We start from the raw sequence: 24113 nt of genomic DNA on the forward strand, positions 1-24113 counted from the left end.
ATAGGCTACGGATACTGCTTACCATCAGGCGGGCCGTATGCTTGTTTGCCACCGACATAGTATAAAAAAAAAAACGGATACGGACCTATTTCCGGACCTGATTTAAAGTACCTAAGTCATGTCAAAATTTCATTATAAGTTTGAGAAAACTATATTTATATACCCACTTTTAGGTAAGTATTGCAAGAAATATATATATTGAAAGAAAGTCATATTATCATTAGTCATAGCTCTGAAAGCGTTAACTTTTCAGGAATTTCCTTAGATTATCCTATAGATAGGTCCTATAGTTAGGTTAGATTTGTTTTATGGCAATCCTGAAAAGTTAGTTATTTCATAGTGAAAAAAGGCACGCACTTTGGTTCAGTGTACACTTGACTCTGGCTGTGAAGCCAGCGCGCGTAACGCATTGCATAACGCGAATTACTTGGCCATGCGAAGGTAATCATTGACGCCTCTAGTGGCGAGACTTGAGCAAATTGCTCTTAAACATATCCAGTTAGAATGTTATCATATGTTACAATTTGTAATAATTTCATTGGCACGGTTTTTACAAAATAATAGTGTACAATGTAAATCATCATTTCACATGTACCTACTATATTTACTCAAATTTAACAGTAGGTAACTAGATTCTAGAAAAATAGATCCGAAAAGTTAATGTGCTTATCTATAATCTCTCAATTAAAAGAAACAAGATCCTTTAAATCACTACACCTTATAAAACAAAGTCTCCCGCCGTGTGTGTCTGTTTGTTGGTATGTTCAGGACGCTAGTTATTAATATTTCTCGATATATTATCTGAGTTGTAATTGTTAACATTAAGTACCTATAACTCTGTACCGAGCACATTAGTGCTCAGATTTAATGCAATAAACTGCTAAAACATATTTCCCTACGCCGTTTTAAGCACCAAAGCAAAGGCTAAGAGTGAAAATTTATCCAATACTTTAAACTCCAGTCGCAAAGTATATTTTATTATGTCGTATCGTAACAAATTTCGAGATTTGCCTTCCAAGGAACTTAAAAAGTAACCGCTTCAATAAAGTTTTACAATCAGATCCATATTGCAAGTTCCCGTAGCGCGCGCCTTTATCTACCCACCTACTTTATGTTCGTAGGTGATACAACCCGCTATAGGATTTAATCTTGAACATTACCATGAATCTCAACGATGCATGCACGATAAACTATCGACGAATGATTTAAGCCTCAGGGCTTAACCGTTCGAACGATTTATTTTAAACGACTGCGTCGCTTTTGATGCACTTACTTGACTATGCATCCAGAGAACTAAATGCTTAAAGAGAACCTTTAAAGCAATCCGGGATGTCGAACTAATCTCTTCGAGTTAATTTAGCGTAAAATGTACCAGCATTTTGATTACTCCCATCCGTGAGAACATCGATCGAATTGTTCGCGGTCGGGTAACGATTGACTCGCAAAAAAGGGATCGAGATAATGGCGAGAGATCGAGCGGAGACGAGCCCAAGGACGGCCGCCCTCCTCCCGCCTGCACCGGAATGCACCCTCCCGGACTATTTTTAGTAATCAAACCCGATGCCGACCCAGTCCCGTCCGGACGAATTAAATGTTCGCGAATGCTAATAGTTCCATTGAAATCTATAGCTAACGAGCCCGCATGTCCAGCCTGTCACCGACGTATGTATTGGGCCGCTGCCGCTGTTATCCAGCCGTCATGTCGAGATATCAATGTAGCAAATGAGCGAACTTAAAGATGCTAAACAATAATTTTAAGATGCCATCGCACCTTTGAGCCCCTACATAGTTTCATATAAAAGATGCTTAAGTTTTTTTAATCAAGTTTTTTTACTAAAAGCCACCCAAAAATTCATCTGAAATTTTATTTAGGAGGGTTTGCTGGTAACTCTACACTTATCATGTAATATGATACAATCACACCACCTGTTGCATTACTTTGAATTATGGCGACAAAAAAGAAGAGGCTCACAATAAGTGCTCGATCGCTTTCGGCACCCGACGCAATAAGGTATTAATAAATTTGATTGAATTTTTGATTACTGCCTTCAAAAAGTATTTTAACAGCCTATAAAACCTTTTTGGGCAGTTTTTTCGTCTGTTAAATTAGCTTCGTCGTGCGCGCGTTCGTTTAATCTTGTTAGTTACCAATTTATCTCCAAAACCTCTGGTAAGAGAAGACAACGGATTGAATTAACTTAGTAGGATTTAGTGTTATTTAAGCCAATAATATTGAATATATAGACATCAGAGTTTATAAACATTGAATATCTCCTAGTTCTTGGTACAAAGCGACACCTGCTAAGTGTTGTGATTACGACCGGAACAATGCTTTCGAGGCACCTCGTCGTCTGTAATTCTATATAACAGTTATCTTTAACAACAGGTCTATTTTGCAAAACAGTTATATCCACTCGATGTTTATTTTATAAGAACGCCTTTATCGTCATCATCACCTGAGATTAAGCAAAATCTAATCGCTAAATTTCCTTGAATGTTATTTTGATCTAGCATTAGTAATACTTTAGTTAACTTACAGACAATTTTAGTCATTTTTCCTGGAAGTCTTTTAATTTTATTTTGTTTGCATAAAGTTTTCATGTTCACGAACTGCTGAAGACGTAGAGTGCATTAGTTTACCGTATAGCAGATGATTACAGGGAATAGAAATGCGAGTTATGAACTACATTTTCCCACACGGTAACAAGATACGATAGCCGTTTAAAGCTCGATTTACACTGAAGTATGTATATCGAGCTTTAATGTATTACATCATCTCATTTCGCCCGAGTTGAGATATGTTGAACGTGGTCAATGCATATGGTAATTTGATCATTGAGTGCTCTAGGCTCTGTTAAACAGATAGGTCCCGTATTGTCTTAGATCGCGTTATTCGAAATCATTAATCTTAGCTACAGTATTATACTAAGAGGTGTTTTGCTACGGTCTGCGGATAAAGAATTATAATTTATTCTATGTCCAAGAGACAGACATCCTGCCCGCGCACGCGGCTCCGGGCCGATGAACCCCGCACCTGCGGCCATCTCCTCACCCCCTCGAGTTTTTTTCCCAACACTTGACTTCCGTTCCCTCGCTACAACCTGTCCGATAATCGCAGATACGGATCATTAGCGGAATCGTTCCAGCGATGTTGATTGCTGTGAATCATTAAGGTTGATTAGCGATTCTCAAATCTCCTCTACAAGGTAAAACCGCAAGCCAAATTTTATTGCGATTTACTGTGTCGTTGACTCTAAGTAAATTGATTTCCGAGAAAGCAATCATGTAAATCGACAATCGTTATAACTTATAATTTACCATGATAGCATAAACGAATATTTGATCTCGTCTCGTCTTTTTTTCCCACTGATATTGATCTCTACTAATGGAAGTTTTTTGCACCGTCTTCGCGGATATTCCTAACATGCCTTTAAGAGCATTGCAACTTAAGTTACGTCGAGTCCATATAGGCTGCATATTCTGCGTCGTGACAGCGGCGGGGACCCGTGTTCGTGCTCGCAGGCTGTCGCATTGTTCTTGGCGCACGAAGCACTGTCGTGGCGTGCGACCAGCTATCTAATTCCCAAAACATTTTATGTCGAATATGGTCTCGTCTATTTTAACCGGTCGTCGAGATCCGTAGCAATTGGGGATCATTTTTATGCTGGTTCGCCTGTGAAGCTATGCGTTAAATTAGCTTTGTAACAGTCGAGCCTGCCACAGTGCACAGGTAGAGTGCAGCACACTTGAGTCAACACACGCAAAACGACGGCGCCGCGCCCGTGCCCGCTTTATGGCATCCTATGGGACGTACGCAATGTTGTAATACATCATACGAGCCTGTACGCGCAATTATTATGGCAGTGTAGTTTTAAAGGCATTTTTCATAAACGTAATTTATTTCCATATGAAATGAATGCAACTTCAAAACAAAATTGTAATAAATATTTTTCACGTCAGCAGCTCGAACAAGGGTAATTTGTTGCTTAAAATCAGTGAGCAAAGTCGCATTTTGCTCACTGAGTGAGACAAACCAACTTTCAAGTGATCTTTATATTCGAATGTCATTTCAACGTGCGAGGCCTAATACAAGATCGAAATTTTTGGATTCTATTGTTTTTGTCCCGTTCACGTCATTAGCAAAAAGAAAAAGACAAAAAAATTCACACGTAATTCAACGGTATATTGATGGTTAATAATAGACCCCCGAAATAAGTCATACCGCATTGTTCCAAAACATCCTACGAGTCTTCATTCGTCATAATTAATTAATGAATTAAAAGTTTAAAATTAAATAAAAACACCATATTTTAAGTATTTTATCATACAATCAAAACAATGAACTTATAAAAATTTACGCAATTGTTACGCAAAGTAAATAATTTTACTTTTAACGATCACTCCTATAGTTAACGAAAGTAGTACTTATCCGCAATTCGGACCGTATCTTACAAAGTTTTTTTTTTACAAAAAAAAAGTTGTCGATTGAACTGTCAATTGATGTTTGTTATTTCATTATTTTCGTATTATTTTATTTAAATTTCTTTGGTTTTGTTTTATTGCGGTAATTAAACTTAATTGTTAGAATACCTTCAGAAAAATGAGTGAAATAGTGATGAAGACGGATAATTTTTTTTCAGGTTGTATTTTTACCTTCCAAATATGTTCCCACTGCCGATGTGAAAATGTGTGTGTACTACACGAGATCAAAGTTATTTACATCTCGTGCGCTTTTGAGTCCCTTACTACGCTCAAGATTCTAAATTAGATTCTCTCGCTACGCTCGTGAATCTATTATAGAATCTTTCACTTGCATGGGACTCAAAATAAACACTCGAAGAAATATCAAACTTTGCTCTCTTGTTGTACAAATAACTATACTAAAACGGGACTTAGCCGCGAATTAAGGCTTTAAATTTTATTTCGTATTTAATTTAATATTGTGATACATTAAAGAGAGCGAATCATTTTTATTATTCTTGAATGTAATTTACCTACCTTAGAGGAATAAAAACATGTTGTACGATGTAGGTATCACATTTGCCTTCATATGTGCGTACTGTTGAAAATATTAGTTTTTATCTAAGGTAGCTATTGCCAAAAATACATTGATTGTGTAAGATGTGTAAAATATAAGACAATTTCGTCCTTTAGATTTGACAGGTAAACGAGATGGTGCTGTATAGCTCCATACATATTGCGGGAACTCTGATTGTCAAAAGTTGTCGTTTGACAATTCAGTGATCGCAATATATATGGCGCAGCACAGCGCCATGTTGGATGTCAAACTAAGGTACCCGTTTTTTCTTAGACTTTACCTCTCTATTACAATCATTTCTCTTTGATTAAAACTCAAAATTGTAACGAGTTTAGAATTTTATCCGATTAATTTAAAGTTTTACTTGAAAAATATACTTATAGGTATGCAAGTTTATTGATATTTTCTTTAGAAAATCACTCTTAAGCAGTTGTTCATGTAAAGATAAATTGTAAAGGTCAAAATCTTCTCGTCTTTTATCTTATCTCTTAGTTTAAGTAAAAGCTTTTTACATAGTGCAGTGCCATTATAATCTGGTACATAGATAAACAAGATAAATATATCTATTTTATTACAATGTTAGAGAATAAATTACCCCGTTTATTGACCCTAGAAATTTATAACAGCTGAGCTGACTCTTAAGTGTAGTTCAATCCGTTCATACTTAATCGGTGAAAAGTCGTGAAGCGACCACCAATGTTCTGTCTAATGTGGATTCCAAATGAGGATATTTAAAAAAGTTGAATGTATATATAATTTGTATAATAAAATACTCATTAACCCCTACAACATTATTGTTATGGGAAGAACAATGTTCAAAGTTCCAACAAGAATGCAATTATAAGCCACTTAATAGATGTTTTTTCAGTAAGGGTGGCGCAGCAGGCATAGGCATTGTACTCTTATGAAAGTTGAACAATGAAGGTCGTAGACCTGTAGGTCACCGCGGGCACCTTGCCCCTACTAGAACAGCTTCTGTTGTTCGCAAAGCTGTTATTTGAACGTCATAAAGACTAAATCTTACTAGTCATTCATTACTAATACAAGTTGAAAGCCTTTCCTGCGAATGCAACTCGCTTCTGTCGTACTCGCAGAAGTCGCATTGCGTTGATGCGTCCCTGTTTTTTGTATCGTTCCTTTAGCAATATGCAGTACTTACGTTCATCATGTAAGGTACAGGTTTTCTGTTGTAAACAACACTTAATGGCTTAGTCACAACCTCACTACGTCTGTTTAAAAACAGTTAATATTATTAGAAATTTTAATGAAAATATAAAATTTCACTTTTTAAACTTTAATTTGATTTGGATAAATTGAGCTATATTATCGTATAAGTACTTACCTACAAAAAAAATCTTAAGTGGTACCCGGTTGTTGGTTGGGTGTAGTCTCTAGAATTAGGAGGTAGGTACCAACATTTTTTTTTGCTAGAACACATTTTCCTAATGGATAAGGTTACGTAAGTTACATTTAGTGTTTTTTTTTTATCAAACCAAATAAATTAAATATTCCTGTTGACACTTAATCATAGGATTGCAAAGGATGATCATTGATCTATATACCTGCAGCAGGGCCGAGGGTGGCTGCGAAGAGCAGGAAGCATGTTGCGAGGACGAGCTGCATATTGGCGGTGAGAAGCAGACGGGACACTCGCGGGGCGCACGACACGGGATTCTCGGGCACACTGAGCGCGCGAGCCCGGGATCCCCCCTTATAACAGCGACGCGTCCTGCGCCAACCACCACTGAAACAAACTATACCTCTCTGCTGCGGCCGCAGCCCGTTGCGTCATATACACTGCCTTCCGTTGCCTCCTAACTCAGAAGACGATTAGGATTCAGCCAGAAATGTAAACAGAAGTGAAATTTCGGAGCGTCATGTGCGCACGAGACTGGTGCGGGGGACCCGCGGAGCACGGACGTCCGGCGGGCCGCTCGGCGCCCGCGACGCCCGACACGGGAGTTATCTCTGCAAATCGCTCCGCACAATAGTTCGCGCTCAATTTGTTCTTGTTGCGGTCGACGCGAATTCTTTGCTTAATACAAAGGGTTCTCGTAGTTTTTTCACGAGCGCGGCGCGTTCCAAGTCCGAGGGTGTGCCGACCTTTGTTATAGATATCTACAATTGAAGATCGGGGCACGCAACTTGACTGCAATTATTCCTCGCGTTACTAATTTATTTTTGCAATCTCTATACGCCAGAAACAAGAATAGAAAAAATTGGTTCGTACATAAATGCCGCCTAACAGGCATCCACTAGATATCTACAGTTCTCTCTTTAGTGTTTATTTATGTCCCTATTCGATTGTTAATAGGCATATTAAAATGAGAAAATTCTGCAAAAAAGGCATTTTTAATACATAAAATACATATGCAATAAATTAAAAGCGAAACGAAATACTTAGTCAGGTCATAAGTTCTTTCACAAAGGTTGTCTCATAAAATGCAATATGTACTTATAAAGCTTTTAACATAAAAAAGGTAACCATGATTCGAAAGCTTATTTTATACTGATCAAAACGTAATATAATTAGTTTAAAATTTACTACGCGATTTTATTTACTTCTTGTTTACTTTGGGATTGTCGTTAGAATCGAATACGCGGCTCGATTGTGAAAAATTATACTTCACAAGAAGGAGTAAAAATCAGTGTCACATTACTAAAATAGGTAAAATTGTTTATTTGTATAAACCTACTTTATTAGGACGTTATTATGTCACCAGTGTTTAGTTCTCCCACAAGTCTGTACTTCAGTTAATACATACCCTTCAAACTTAGGGTATTTTTTAGTAACACGCTTATTTTTGTCTGCCATCCAACGAGTAGGTTTGGTAAAACATGTACAGTTGTAATTTTGGCAGTCCACTGCACATGAATTATACTGGGTGTTGCATATAACAGAAACAATAAATTAAAGTGTGGGCTGTACAATTACGTCTGAAAACATCAACACGATCGAAGTGCCAAAAATATGTCTACACGACTTTATGGCCCATATATTGGGGTAGTGTATACATATTTTCCGTATCGATATTTTCAGACGTGACCGTACCTACTCCTCAAACTGACCAACATTTGCTCAGCGACTTTTAAAAATAAATTATGGTTTGATTATTATTACACTATAAATTTTATTCTAAGACATAGTATTGCGAATTATGTCATGTTTAAAGCGTGACAAGGAACGTCAATAACAACGATGATGGCGTACATTGAAGACAATATTTATTTGATTTGAAAAGTGACATTTCTTCAACCAAAACCGTCACTTTTGACAGTGACATATCAGACCCATAACTTATTCATATTTCATTACGAACCTGTTATTAAAACAGAATACGACTGTTAGCATTCTTAAAAAGCCTTGGATGTAAGCCACAAGGAAAACGTTTCCCAAAGATCCGATACATATCAGAGGGAGGTGCAAATTTTTCATCAGTCTGTTTTCGGAGAAGTTGAATATCCATACGTAATTATATGATATCATATCACGTTCAACGAAATGACGGCCTCAATTTGTAGCATTTGAAGCTACACTGTACGATGTAAACACCACAGCCGTAAATTTTCTTAACGACCAACACCGATTATCTTCGTAATGATCGATAACGGAACGATCATGCTAAATAAACGACTCTATATTTAAAACGCAGTATGTTACGCACATAATTCACGATGTCAAACATTTTAGCTAGGTACCTATTGTATTTGGTTCTTTCGAAGATACAAACTTGTTCAAATACACTTGTTTAAATATTCGGTTACCAAGTATCTAACTACTTAACTGCAATTCTGATATACCTACTCTCTCCGTAATAGACTAGATCAGTGACTGTGTATTTAAAAAATCCATTCTGTTCTAACTAAAAATTAGCAATTATTCGTACGAGGGGTCAGCGGGCGCGCGCTGTGACATTGACATTGCGCCGCGCAAACAAATGCGGAGCTGAGTTCAATATTAGATGTTGAAATAAAAGCAAGTAGGCTTAAAAGAGCGCCGCCAGGGCCACTCAGACATGTTGCTTGGGAGCACGTTAATTGGTGGCACGGTGTTTGCACCGCTCGGCGGTCTTTGACGCGCATCTAGCCCAATCTCAGCCCTCAGAGTCGTTAAAGGATGTTTTATTTTCAATTCTAATGTAATTTTCAACGTTCCTCGGAAATTCGAAACGATATTGGTATGTAAATGTACCATTTAGTTTAACTAGCTTATTTTACATAATTATATACTCGTATCTTATACCTTTTATTACTAGCCAATTAAAAACAATACTGTATCTAAGCCGTTCGTGTCCCAATTTAAAGCCTTATAATTATAAAGCAAAGATAAACTTTCTACTAACTACGGTTTTCTTCTTTAAAAACATTTTTCTGTTTTAAAATCGGTTAAAAAACGTAGCGTGTCAGCCTGGTACCTGCGTCATAAAAAAGAATCAAATCAAAATCCGTTCGGTAGTTTTGACCAGGGCCCGGACAACCCTTTCCTCGATAAAAGCCTTTCAATGGGCATCCCTTTAAGACGGCTATCCCAGTGAAAGACTTACGAGTTCGAACTGCTAACCCATTCATTTGGTTATCCCTTACCGAAAAACTTACCAAATAATAAACTCTTTGATATTGCTTACTGCTATCCTATGTGCCTTATCTACTTTGCAATCCCTTTATAAGGGCTACCTTAACAATTTAGCGCTTTTTATAAAACTTTCCCTTGTTGTTTATTAGTTCCAAATACAACTTTTGTAGGTGGCCAGTACTGATTGGCATTTATACATATGAAACCTTTTACAATATCTACTTAGTAGAATAGATACTGTGAATTCAGAGTACATCATATAATAGACGATCGCTCGCTATCGGATGCGAAGTAATGTGTGCTTTATGAACAAAGTAAACGATTTAAATTAGCACGCCTACGAGTATATGCTAAATGGGAAACCCTTTATAAGGGTAACCATTATAAGCAATATGCAAGGTATTGGTGAGCGGATGATAAGGGGTTTATAAGGGTATTGAGGTTAATCAAATGGGATACCGCTTAGATAAGTACTTTTAAAGCAAAATAAAAGGGTTTTGTCGGGCAAAAGATATGGTGACTTAAGCATTATGCAAAACCCATACAAAACCCTTTGTAAGGGTTAGCGGGCCGGTCCCTTGTTTTAAATCTACGGTTTTGTAGTTTACATATACTACAAATATTAATAGAAACTCCTTCAGGTTTCAATACTGTTCGTAACAACTACATTTGCAAATCCACAGCTACAAATACCAATAAGAACTAATTAATTAATATCAACTAGCGCAATTCTTCACTACCTACGTTAAGTAATCTCTCGTAGCTACCCTCGTAAACCTCGTACTTAAGACCTATACTCAGCTAATTATTACCCTATTGGACTTACAATACAAGACACAGCACTTAAAAGACGCGCAATAACAGAATCCTAGAACCCCAAAGGTATATTAAAAATATTTTTTAAATCTCAACTGATGTCTATCTGTCTCGTTATTGATGCGATGAATTTCATTTTGCGCTGATGCAAGCCGATAAAATAAAAGCACTTTTTTCCATATAGAATCAAGGAATTACTTTAATAACTGCAAAAAGAGTAAAAATGTTTGATATATTGCTGATACAAAGGGTTTTTACATCTGAAGATGTTACGCCGCGCCGCTACGCAGAGCATTTAATTGAGCAGGCGCATGACTCGTTGTTTTGAATAATAGGTGGCAATAATGGGACCGCACAGGCGCCCAAACAAAACTATTAGCGCAACCGTGGTACAATCAGGTTCTGAAGTTGCTGTACACTTTTATATTTTGCCGCAGAAATATATTAAATGACACTAAAAGTAGAATGAAAAATCTCTACAGCGTCAGCAAGTGATGCTGATGCTGCGAGATGCTGCACTACTATTAACACTATTATGCTTGCGAATTGCATTTTTTTTACATTATCTCTTTTCTTGTTAAGCATATCTGTTTTGCGGTTAATCCCATAATTGCACAACTTTTTCACAAACATTTTCTGTTAACTTATTCAAGGAATTCAAGAACGCGACAGTTATGCATAGTTATGTCTGCAAGCAATTTAAAAGTTCACTGACACGGCGATGAATGTTTTTAATGCTGAGAGGGTTATAAAATTCTAAATCTCAGAAATAACAAATAAAACAAATGAAAGATTGTTGTCAGATTCTCGATAATTGTCGGGAGATTTGCGATGAAAACGGTCAATCTAACGTTTGTGAGTGCCGCCGCGCTCTCGGTGGTCGTTGTCATGTTCTCTGATTACAACTATTACGATAAAAATGCGTACCGCTATCGTTTTAATGGCACTAAAAAAACGCGTAATAGTTAACCGCCATTGTAATGGAAATTCACGGGAGTAAAATCCGGGAAAGGTGGTCTCTGCCGTCATACAGTTTTTACTAGTAAGGAGGAATCGTTTCCTACTCTTATATGATTTACAAACAACATGCTATAAAAGTTAAAATTGTATTCAAAGGAAATTAATTGAAATTGAAAATAAAATGGTATGGGGAGCGGAGTGACTTCGGCACGAAGAGCCCGCGTAATTCGCGTATCTAGTGGCTGCGCGCTGTTTACAGTATTATGTTAATGTTGCTTTACGCAGAAGTAGTCTGTGAGTTAAAATAATGGCTTTGTCGAATTTACCCATTTAATTGTAGATTAGGTACATTCTTACTTCATATTTTGATTGTTTGAAACAATGTTACAGGAATTATTATTTTTTTAATACTACGTCGGTGGCAAACAAGAATACGGCCCGCCTGATGGTAAGCAGTCTCCGTAGCCTATGTACGCCTCCAAATCCAGAGGAGTTACATGCGCGTTGCCGACCTTAACACTCCGCACCCTCGTTGAGCTCTGACAACCTTACTCTCCGGCAGGAACACAACACTATATGAAAAAAAATTATTGTGTCCAAGCTATTTTCATAGTCCATAATACAGGATACTGTAGGTATGTGATGCCAAACACTGTATTAAAAGGAAATATTATATTATCTAATCTGGGGGCACAGTAGTGCCCCCATCAAGACCGCCAAGCGAAGAACAAAAGCACTACCTACCTTTTCTCGCAGCGCTTCGTAATTTTTTGGGCTTCCATAACTAGGGTTGAATTTTCCCAGATAAACAAAATTCTCGGGATATAATGTCAATAGCATAAGTCCTAGACATAATGCATTGTACATGACTGCAATAGTGAACCTACTCATACTTTATATTATCTCATACTATATATTTAGGGTAGTTCCTGAAGTCCTAGAAACGTGAAATTTGTTATATACCCTAATATTAGTATACAAACAATGAAAATATTCTAAAACTTGGAACTTTTACCCCCCTCCCCCGCCCTCAACTCCTAAAACTAGTGGATGAAAATGTTAATGAGGGTTCCTTGTTATAAATACTCGTAAAAAATACATATTTCAACTCTTCAAGCCCTAACTTCACATCACAAACTCTACATCTTAGTCAAAATATGTGGCTTGGCCGTTTCTTGCATGGCGCATGGGCGTAACTTGAAAAACTTATTCACTGTTCATTACTTTTCTTTTATGCAATAGTAACGAAACGGAAAGGTGTAGAATTTGTGAAGTTAGGGCTTGTAGAATTAGAAGCTTGGCTCTACATGAGATCTGATAACTTTGACAGTGCAAGCCTTATGGTTTCGTCTTGGCAACATTTTACATGAAAATGTTTTTGGTGTGATCTATATTTCTGAAATGTTCCAAATTTTTATGTTCCTAAATCTACGGTGGAATAATAATGCTAAAAGTCACAGACAACCTAACTATGTATTATTTAAAAAAAGTGCGGTAAAGATTTACCATATCATGCATAACCAAATTGTTTCATGTCCACACTTTAATATTGCGTAATCGTTGTTCACATACCTATGAATTTTTATAACGTAATCGAATGTAGATACTTTTTAGGGTTCCGTACCCAAAGGGTCAAACGTGACCCTATTACTGAGACTTCGCTGTCCGTCCGTCCGTCCGTCTGTCACCAGGCTGTATCTCATGAACCGTAATAGCTAGACAGTTGAAATTTTCACAGATGATGTATTTCTGTTGCTGCTATAACAGCAAATACTAAAAACAGAATAAAATAAATATTAAAGGGGGGCTCCCATACAATAAACATATTTTTTGCCGTTAATAATGGTACGGAACCCTTCGTGCGCGAGTCCGCCTCGCACTTGCCCGGTTTTTCATGTAACATCAATCCCAATTATAATTAGTTTAACCTTTTAAAGCGTAACAAAAAGCTTTGATAAAACTGACACACCCATGCTGCCGCAGTTTATAGAGAGAAAATAAACAAAGCAAGCCTGATGCCCCGCTGAATCCGGGGCTCGCTTAGCATGCGTCGGCGCTTCGAGACAAGTGCGCATTTGCGGTGGCCCATTCAATGGAGCAATTGCATCCTTAACTCGAGCAAATCGGGCAGTTAGCCGCAGTCGCCGGTCTTCCGTAAGCCTAACAAATTATTACCCTGCTGTCTCACGATTTCCTCCAGGGGACTGCTGTAACGTAGTAGGGAACATCCGGATACTCTCACGGTTAATTTATCAAAATTTTGCATAAATATAATGTTCATAACTAAAAAAATGTTCTTAGGATTATCTACGCACAGTACCGAGTCCTATTAGAGCGGCATCATTTTTTAATTTGAGTTCAAAATATTTCAGAAGTTGTTTATCGTATCGTGTATAAGCAAGATTATACTTAATGGCAAGATTATTTCTTTGTTCTATGAAACATTAAACTCGATTTTTCAAACAATTCGATCTAAGAACACATATAAGATCACATTTTAATTACATATTTAGGGCCCCTCAGCTTGTCTGTCCCCCTACGTCCAGCTTAGATGATCCCACGGAAAAGCCAAGACTCCAATCTTGTTTGTCTTAATGCTTATTAGAAGCTGGTTGTTTTTCCGTCTCACCGATCGATGACGGGATCATTGGCCTGAACTGAAGCTCAATTACCCAACATTTGCGATGAAGTGTAATGAGATAGGTACGTTTTTTTCTTATTTGTAGATAGATATTCCATTGCAGCGCCCAAGTTTGGCATTCCGTAAAATTGTCGGAACGAATTACTGAGCGATATTGTTGGTGCGAGTGCTGCGGTAATAAATATAAAATTCTTTAAAGATGCAACGCCCAAAGAATATCCTAAAAAAACAAGTGCACGCCTGCTAGACATCAGGGCATTGGATGGCATTGGTTTGGCATTGAAATTATATCCTTTAATCTAAATATGCATGTATGTACGTGTCTATTACTTATTTGTATGGGGATTTTAATCGCTTGTAAAACGATATCTACGATTTTTTTTAATGTCGTTTTTGAGTGGGGTTTACTTGAGATATCAAAGTTGGCTTATGTTTGTATTAGAACATTTTTACAAGTGTTTCTACATATTTTTAAACTTGATTTTAAGCAGCAAATCCGCAGGTAAACAGTATGTATCTGAACGTAAAGCAATTACTTAAACGCGTTATTATTCAGTACCCCTAGTGTTCATTTATTCGATTGCGTAACGTGATGTTACGCGTTTGCGTTAAGTCTCATTTTGTATGGGATTTTGAGTTTCCAAAACGTTCCGCTTGGCGCGCTGTTTCTAAATCCCCTAAATGAGACTTAACGCAAACGCGGACGTCACGTCACGAAATCAAATAAATGTACACATGTATGTAGCCTCTGGTCATACTGAGTAACTATTACCATGGGACCAACCATAAAATTGGCTGTTTCATACATTTTGCTGGTTTGATGTTGAAATTTCCTATTTTCCGATTTCGGGGTTGTTCCCGTAGTAAAAGTTGCTCAGTATCACCTAAACGTAAACGGGTTTGAGTAATTGCCTTACGTTCAGATACATACTGTATTTTTCTGCATTTGGTTAAAGACCTCTATTATTGTCGTCATTGATCTATTTTACTGCTACTCTTTGTAACAGGAATTCATTTCCACGACCTTTACTTAATTGCTCGTTTTTGCTTGGTTTTCGATGTATTTCTCTGGAAGTCGTGACTGCTTAACGGCATCAGAAGTTTTTGAATGCTGGCCAATTGTGGAGGTCGTGCTGTACGGGCAGCCAACCGTGGTCACCGCTGGTTCCCTAGAGATGATATCGCATCTCCACGCCGTTACTGATGAAAACAATACCGAATACTATAACCGTACCTATTTCATTTCAAATGTCTTTGAACTGCAAAAGGCAGCCAGTGTGATGTTTGTGGTTTTTTTTTTCAACGTCAAATTATTTCTTTATGTCAGCAATAAAACAAAAAAGTACCAGGACTTAAAATCTGTTCTGTAATTGTCAACACAAAAAAACTTCTGTATTTGTTACACAATATTTCCTAGTTATTTACAATAATAAAGAACCTTATGAAAAAAAAATCATGCATCGTAATGCATGAATAATATTTATAAACCCTTTTACTCCCATCACTTTCTCATTCATTGGAATTGATTATGCATATGTGCATGATTATTATTAAGAAGAGCAAAACCTATCTCGACAAAAAAACTCATACCTTCGATTCACTGCTTTCATTTCAATTCCTTTTGCAAACTTTTCAATTAATTAACTTTTTTCTTGTGTTTGTTTACAATGAGAATTGCCCCTCTATCCACTCTCCCTGAGTAAGGCGCTGTGAGTTCAGGTTCTTCTCTCACTCTCATTGAGCCTGAACGAGACGGATGTGCGTGCCTGGGATTTATATAGTTATAACAAAAAAAAATCAAAGAGTTTGTTCAAAAATATAATTGCGCATTTTAGAAACAATTTTCATATTTTTAGCCCATTATGTGCAAAAATTTTTACAAATTTTAAATGGTGCTTTTTAGACTTATGTTCGTGATTTTTTTCTATCGAGCGAAAGTGGTTTAATCACGCGGTTGTTTTATGCGATAACCGCAGCGTTAAGCGCAATGCGTTTGCCGCACACCCACTTTACATCAAATAACCTCATTACACTACATTGTTTTATGCGATAAACGCAGCGTTAAGTGCAATGCGTTTGCCGCATACCCATTTTACATCAAATATCCTCATTACACTACATTGTTTTATGCGATAACCGCAGCGTTAAGCGCAATGCGTTTGCCGCACACCCATTTTACATTAAATAACCTCATTACACTACATTGTTTTATGCGATAAACGCAGCGTTAAGCGCAATGCGTTTACCGCACACCCATTTTACATCAAATAACCTCATTACACTACATTGTTTTATGCGATAACCGCAGCGTTAAGCGCAATGCGTTTGCGGCACACCCATTTTACATCAAATAACCTCATTACACTACATTGTTTTATGCGATAAACGCAGTGTTAAGCGCAATGCGTTTGCGGCACACCCATTTTACATCAAATAACCTAATAACACTACATTGTTTTACGCGGTAAACGCAGCTGTAAGCGCATTGTTGTTTTTCTTACATTCAACGGTGCTGCATTTATCGCATAAAATAACCACACGCTTTAATCAGGTTTCGAATCAATGAAGTTAGTACAGAATTGCCTCAAAATTGCTATTCATATTTTTGGTAAACAAAAATCTATAAAATCCCCATTTTCCAAAAGCTACTGGTTGAAACCACTGCACCTTATTGCATGCGCCCACCATAAAATCTGCACATCGGCTCGTCATTTCTTTAGCTAGTCTCTGCTCCGGTGGCCATCCCATACTCTATTAATGTGACATGGCAAGGAAAGCCATGTATTGATTCCCCCGACATCGTCGAGACAACGACGGTTACGTGTTTATGCAATTATTGGCTTCCCAGAGAAGCTGGACCGAGGCTAGCTCGGTCCCGTTATAATAAGCCCTGCGCCCAGTGCTCGATGCTGGGGTGTCAGAGGTGTGGTCACTACCTTATACTTCCCCTATAATTTCCCGCCAACCCCATCATTCACTTGATGTTAAATAAAATAATCACTTACGTAATTCATCGTAGGTAATCAGCTCCTCGGGCATACATTGCTATTATCATTTCATCAGATTCACTAAGAATATTGTGGTAGGTGGTATAGATAAGCAGTTATATTTTTAATGTGTTTTCCGTTACATCGCTCGTAAGTCTGGGATAATGACCTCGTCTTGTTTAGTGCTAGGCTTATCTGCATGGCGTCTCATAGTAATTAATTTTAATTAAATTAGGTTTAGGATAAGGTCGTTGTCATCGCTTAAAGTGACAATAAATCTACTGGACCGCATAAATCTTTATCATTATCGTTATTTTGCGTAATTTTTTTATTCAGTTAGTTTAGGTACTCCGCTACTTGAAGGGTGTCAAGAAGAGATCGCTTTTTAGCGCCTGTTGTTAACCTCTTCTTAACGTGCTTTCTTTGTATTGTTTATGTATTACGCTGATTAGATGTCGCTACTTGTGATATCTTGCAATGTTGCAATTGAAATAATTATTATTAGCTTATTAAATTCCTAATGCATTTAAATGTATGTTTCTCAAATATACCTGCCCACTTTCGATATCAAAATATGTACACAAGATTTCATCAACACAACAAAAGACTATAAGTTTTGCTTTCAAAGGGGCGGATAAGACTCGGCACCGGTGATTATGAATTGTAGTGTCGAGGTGTGATTTCCTTCCCACAGGTTCAAGGTTATGAACGTGATTTTGAAATATCGTAAATTCAATCTCAATACCTCATCTGGGACTCTGATCACTGCTTTCTCACGACGAAGCCTGGTCTGCAGAAAACGCCTCTATCGTCATCGTGTTAAGTGTCAGATTTAAATTTTCATATTGACACACGATATTTCAAAATTGGACAAGTGTGAATGGGGCTTGACAATGAAGGTTCATATTAATATGTACTATACTGAGATAAATTTCTTCTTTATACCTATCTATTACAATTTCTTTTCATTTTGCTGATTCGATCTAGTAGATATTTAAAATCTTTCATCGCTATTTATTTTGTTATAAATGTTCCGTTATTATTCCCTAAGTAAGATTAATACGATAATACGCCTTAATTAAATAGACAACGTGAATATTATGGGGTCTAATTATTATTAACATATTACTTAGAATCTGTAATATTCACGCTGGTTTTGAAACGGAGCCCCAAATCCTTTTTTGTGTTTTATAAAGTGTTTTGTTTGGAGTTCTTGTTTGCAACCAGTTGTGCGGTTCTTTGTTATCTGTGTTGGTTGGTCAATATTGACTGCTCGGGCGCAGCGGACTGTTTGTGCTGCGCTGTGTGAATGAAAGACGGAATGCATCGTTATTAGTCCTGTATTGAAGGAAACTCCTTACATCCATACACAATACAATACAAATCCTCTTTATTTCACAACCTCAAAATAAATTAACAAGGATAAAGACAGAGGTAAACAACAGGCGATCTTATTTATCGCTGAAAAAAGAAAATCTCTTCACGGCAACCTTTAGGTAGTGGAGAATTTGATAATATAAATCCCACTTGGTATAATATAACTAAAAACGTTTGATGCTGAATTTATTATGTATAGTATAAAATGACACATCACTCCAGCACCCAGGCAAAATGTGTTTGATCACTTTTTTTTATTTAAAATTATAAATATTCAGCTTAAGCCACGTGTTATTATCGAGAAAAATAATCGGACAGACAGACGGACATGACGAATCTATAAGGGTTCCGTTTTTTGCCATTTGGCTACGGAACCCTAAAAAGTGTTACATAAAACTCATAAAGGCAAACTAATATTTGCGTCACTGAATTTAATAGCACTTAGACTGTCCCATCGCGCAGACACACTTCAAAACCAAAAAACGGCAATCATCTCAAAGAATCTAATATGAATAATAAGCAGGTATGCTATACGTTTAAGTTTCTTGAATACCCTTTAAATTCCATAATGTTTTCTGAATAGGCTGTCAGATATTTACGGCTCATTCTGAAATGAATTGGACAAAGAACTGTTGAACCTGCCCGCGGGGCTATAATTAGCGGGTTTTAAAGGTTTACCATATATTTTTATTACTTATTAGAACCAAATGAGCTTATCTTTCGAGTCGTTTTTAGTAAATTTCTTTGGTTGTTAAACATTAGACTGCAAAAGTTATTTGTTTTACAAATAAAAACGGAACGAAACGACACGAAAAGAAGAAGGAGTTAAAGTTGTTGTTTAACCGCGAGCGCTAATATATGATACCTGAGCAAGTGAAAGACTCCAAAACTGAACTGTAACTCAAGCGTAGCGGGTGATTCAAAAAGTGGAATCTTGAGCGTTGCGAGGGTTTCAGGCACGTGGGTTAAACAAATTATACCACCGAGTGAAACATCAAATTTTCGCCACACCAACGCGAGGTAAATACGAACTGTAAAACATGAAACTGTTAAAGCCAAACCTACCAGCTAACATAAGAAAACAACTCAAAATTTGCATCATATTATTTTGGCACTCTTGTGGATAAATGCAACTTTTTTATCAGTTTTTGAACGAAGTTTTTGGAAGTTTTTAGTGTGGTGAAAAATTTTGGCTAAAATTATCTATATATACATACATAAATCAATGTTTTTTTAATGCAATAATAGATATTCATACTCAGCAGTAATTTTCCATGTCATAATACTTACACAACATAAACTTTGGATCCAGTCTACTGTTTACAGATTGCTTGTGGTACTTTTAATAGTGATTATCGTAACTTTTAAAGCGTTGAAATTTTATAGTTAGAACCATTTCATTAGAATAATTTACACATAATTATTTGCATTTCTGTGCATATTTCTCTATTTAACTTATTTTGTAAACATTTACGGATGGCAGGATGCCGTGCTTAGGGTAATGCAAAGAGCTTATGATGGTGACGATACCAGCAGGCCACGAAACTGAAATCCGAGTGTAGTGACGTGTGACGTGGACGACTGGGGGCCTAACCAATATGACAATCGTATATCGACAAACGCCAAACGACAAGAAAAAATTTATCGTGATGTCTGATGACAGATGCTACAAAAAGTCACGTGACTTTGAAAGTTAAGTTTCTTATCGACGATTGTAATATTGGTTTGGCCCCTGAGAAAAATAGCTAGAAAGACATCCTGGGACACTAAGTAGAGGATTTAAAAAAAAAATTAATATAAATTTAAAAATTACTTTTCCTACCCCTCTACTTTTATCTGTCAATTATACATTCATGAACACCAATATAAGAACATACATAAAAAGTTTGAAGAAAAGTCTATATTATCATTCAAAGTCACGTGACTTTGAAGTTAAGTTTCTTATCGACGATTGTAATATTGGTTTGGCCCCTGAGAAAAATAGCTAGAAAGACATCCAGGGACACTAAGTAGAGGATTAAAAAAAAATTAAATTTAAAAATTACTTTTCCTACCCCTCTACTGTTATCTGTCAATTATACATTCATGAACACCAATATAAGAACATACATAAAAAGTTTGAAGAAAAGTCTATATTATCTATTCTTTATAACAGCACTTGTGCTTTAAAATCGCTATAACGTTAGTGTGATTAATGGCTATCAACCTAAAAAAACAAACGTACAATTTTAAATTAAGTGCATTGCTGCCAACTTTCAAAATATTGGTTTGGTTGCTTAGTAAAAACAATTGATTCATAAGTCAGAAACGCGCATGTGACACCCGTAATATAGCAACACCCATAGACTACGAAGGCCGGTTAGCGTTGCTTGTTAGTCTCCATAGGCATAGCATACTGTGGCCAAAATCGGGAAGAAACTGTCCTAAGATTGAATTTAGCAATGAGCAAGTACCAGGGCCTCATGAGTTACGAGAAGGTGTCGCTGACCAGCCGGGCCCGGGCGGGCCGGGCGCGAAGTCGATAGTAGACAACTGACAAAGCCAGCACTTTAGCGTTTATCACCGACATAAAACATACGTCGTTTTGTATCATGAGGATCATAGGCTTTATGTCAGCGAGAAAAACAACACTACAAAAGCGAGCCAACGACACTTCTCATTGTTCGTTAAACTCTTAAACATTTAAGTATTGCATTTAGCTGTCGGTCATAATTTTCAATTTGCGCTGTAAAATCAACTACTTCCTACATAAACCTGAACATGGGAAACAGTAAGCGTCACTTTTACGTTCTGGAAGCATAACGTCTTCCGTGCTTGCGTGGTTAATAGTCGGTTGGGACCTTTTGGCTCAAAAAGTAGAAGTTGTTCACATCGGGTGCTCCGGCGCGGCGTAGCTAAAGCTCAATTGCACAATTAGCGTTGGGCTGAGCTTCCGGATTCCCTGGGGATTGCATCGGTTTTCTTCGTCTCCGCTTCACTTTCCGCTCCGTCGCCTACGATATACCATAATAAATTTTGCAGAGTTCACGCTCGTACGCCTTTTGCTGTTATCACGTGTCCCGTCCTTCTTAAATGAGTAAGTAATCTGGCATAATGGCAGAATTTGAGATTACTTAAGTAAAACACTTATTGATTTCCGAATTTAACTCCAAATTTCTGATAACCAAAACACATAGTTTACAAACCTAGGTACCTATTTCTCACAACTGAATTTTACCGAGCTATTCAGGCAAAAAACTCAGAAAAGGTTAGGACAGTATAAGGGTACACAACTACGCATCTCAAGCACGTTAGCACCTCCGGACTCGGAATGTGGTATGTCAAGCCGGTGATTTGCAATTCCGACACTGTCCGAAGAATCGTCATGTCTTTGCACATAAGTGCATAAGATTGATAAGCTCTCGCATTGTCCTAGCGGTAATAAACCGGCCGCTTATGCGCCGCCACGGTCCCGCGGCGTTTGATATGCATGCTTAACAACAGTCTACATCACAGACATTATTTTAAATACAACCCAAACCTGGGTACTGGATACGTCGGCCAATCAACATTTCACAAATCTTTTTAGATCAAATCAAATAGTTTCCGACGGATAAAGAGTTAAATATGACCTTAATTAGGTTATTATATGTGTTTTTTAATTTTCTTTCAGTGTACCTATTTAAGGATAGGAATCAGTATACACCAGTGACATGACTAAGCCGACTAAGTATTTTACCCGACACTAAAAGTCCTTGATAATGTCAGAGAGATTAGTTTCATAGAAAGAGGGTTAAATAAACCTTTTTCAAATAGTACTTATATTCCGAATATTTCTAAATTTCCCAAACATAGTAAAAGGTGAAGTAATTATATCAGAGTGATACAAAATAACGTTCTTAGTGTTCGCACACAGCAATAATAAAATATAATAAAGTATGATTTAACCAGCATAACATTCTTTAAACCTATTGTGTTAAATCTCTTTACTCTTTGTATTATGAAATCCTATCCTTTATATAAAATGTTGTACAACGTTTAACAGTTGCTTCGTGGGGAATGTTAAAGTTTTTAGGCGATAATTTTGGTAATCGCTGACATGTGACGTCTATGGACATATGACCGTGGTCACCCTCACCTTGGATCTTGTTCCGACATGCGAACATCAGCGCCCTGTATTTAGAAACTGTCCAGAGGCCTTCCCGGAAACCAGACGGCCCCTCAGCCCGCTCACGTGACAACTACGTACTACTCGCATAAACATCAAACTGCCAAATTGACCCTGACAGTAACCCACAAGCTACACGGACGTCGGACACCGCATTCGTAGTGTTTACAAAGAGGATGAGGTCACCACACATAACTGCAATTTTACTTGTAGCTCGATTGTCTTATGTGCTCCCCTAGTACAGTCAGCGTCAAATACTTTGTAGCAGTCAAAGTGGCCAAATAGTTCGGTATACATACTAGTGGTAGTTAGTGTTAATTATTTTTTTAATTCTAATATATAAGTATTCAGCCTGAATTTGACACGACTACTAGGCCAGGCAACGATGCTCAATGTTGAATTTAGTCAAGTTTTTCTATATCATATATAGTTTTTGAGATATTCGCTCTTGATTGCTTATTTAGGGCTCTCAATTTTATCTTGATATCTGGGTCGAAATTATTTTCGTTGTCTTGTTTTGGACCACTCTATCTCGCTTGTATTTCCGTATTTTCCGTATTATATCAAATAAATAAAAAAATGCTATTGAATGTATTTTTAGCTGTAGATTATCATTTACCATCAGAAAAATTAAAAACTAAATTCCATCATACAAAAAGCTACACTCACATTTTTTGGGGACAAAAAACAAGACAACGAAAAGAATTTTGAGTTTTTAACCCATCTACATCAGTGAAGCTGCTAGGCCGTGTTTGGTATCGTTTTTGTATAAATCGGAGGTGCTAAATTCATTTATGGTATCACATTGACACCATTTAGCATCAAGAAGTATGTTCACCTCCTAACTAGTCCAAACAAAGTTCCGGAGTCAAAAATTGTGTTCCAATCATTTCCCTCAATACCTTCTTGTTGCTTGGTCTATAAATACTGACAATCCAAGACATGGGAAACTGTATATTTTGTACCTAAGTAGTTGATTAGGTCAGGTTAGCTTTCTACATTTTTATTTATTAATCAATTCACATATAAGCTTACAGTCTAGACCAAGGCGCTTAAAGGTAAAGTTATTATACACATTACGTAATATATATATTATGGTTATGTCACACTTACACTAAGTATAGAATCACATCAGATGTCAACGTTATACAGATAAAGAAACAAATTCAATTAAATAAGGAGGAGTGAGGTGAGGGAGGTGAGGCGAGGGTAATGAGGGGAGGAGGTTAGGAGGAGGATTAGGTGAGGTACATACTAACTTCTTACAAACTTGTCATCCATTATTATCTTTATAGTCCGTTTATTACTTAAGTACGTAATAAGAGCTTTGTATAAGTACTAGTATGTATCCAGGTAATACTACCCATTATTCTTACTCGTACCTGTGTATTCTAAAAAGAGGAATCACTTAAACCCTTCGCTTGTTATTCTAACAAGTGCCATTCCATCCACATCTACTTGAAATGTTTAATGAGTCTCGCATAAATAACCCAGCATACAATAAATCAAAAACTGCACGCCCGTAATGAACTTGTGAAAATGCATAAAGGAACTTTGTAGCGCGAATCCTTGAC

General features: G+C 37.0%; 2 protein-coding genes across 9 annotated transcripts in view; one reads left to right on the forward strand and one right to left on the reverse strand.

Moving 5' to 3' along the window:
* LOC133519146 (uncharacterized) overlaps positions 1-6769 on the reverse strand; it is a 31874-nt gene extending 25105 nt beyond the window's left edge. The window contains exon 1 of one of the 2 annotated variants that reach the window (XM_061853094.1): positions 6601-6769. In XM_061853094.1, the coding sequence (XP_061709078.1) occupies positions 6601-6661 (61 nt within the window). In that variant the 5' untranslated portion in view covers positions 6662-6769. The remainder of the gene's footprint in view (positions 1-6600) is intronic. The other variant, XM_061853095.1, reaches the window with a different exon arrangement.
* The window catches only part of LOC133519148 (cytosolic carboxypeptidase 1-like), a 101349-nt gene that overhangs the window by 60075 nt on the left and 17161 nt on the right, over positions 1-24113 (forward strand). The gene's annotated exons all lie outside the window — the stretch shown is intronic.

The sequence above is a fragment of the Cydia pomonella genome, chromosome 6, assembly GCF_033807575.1.
Source record: "Cydia pomonella isolate Wapato2018A chromosome 6, ilCydPomo1, whole genome shotgun sequence".
NCBI lineage: Eukaryota > Metazoa > Arthropoda > Insecta > Lepidoptera > Tortricidae > Cydia > Cydia pomonella.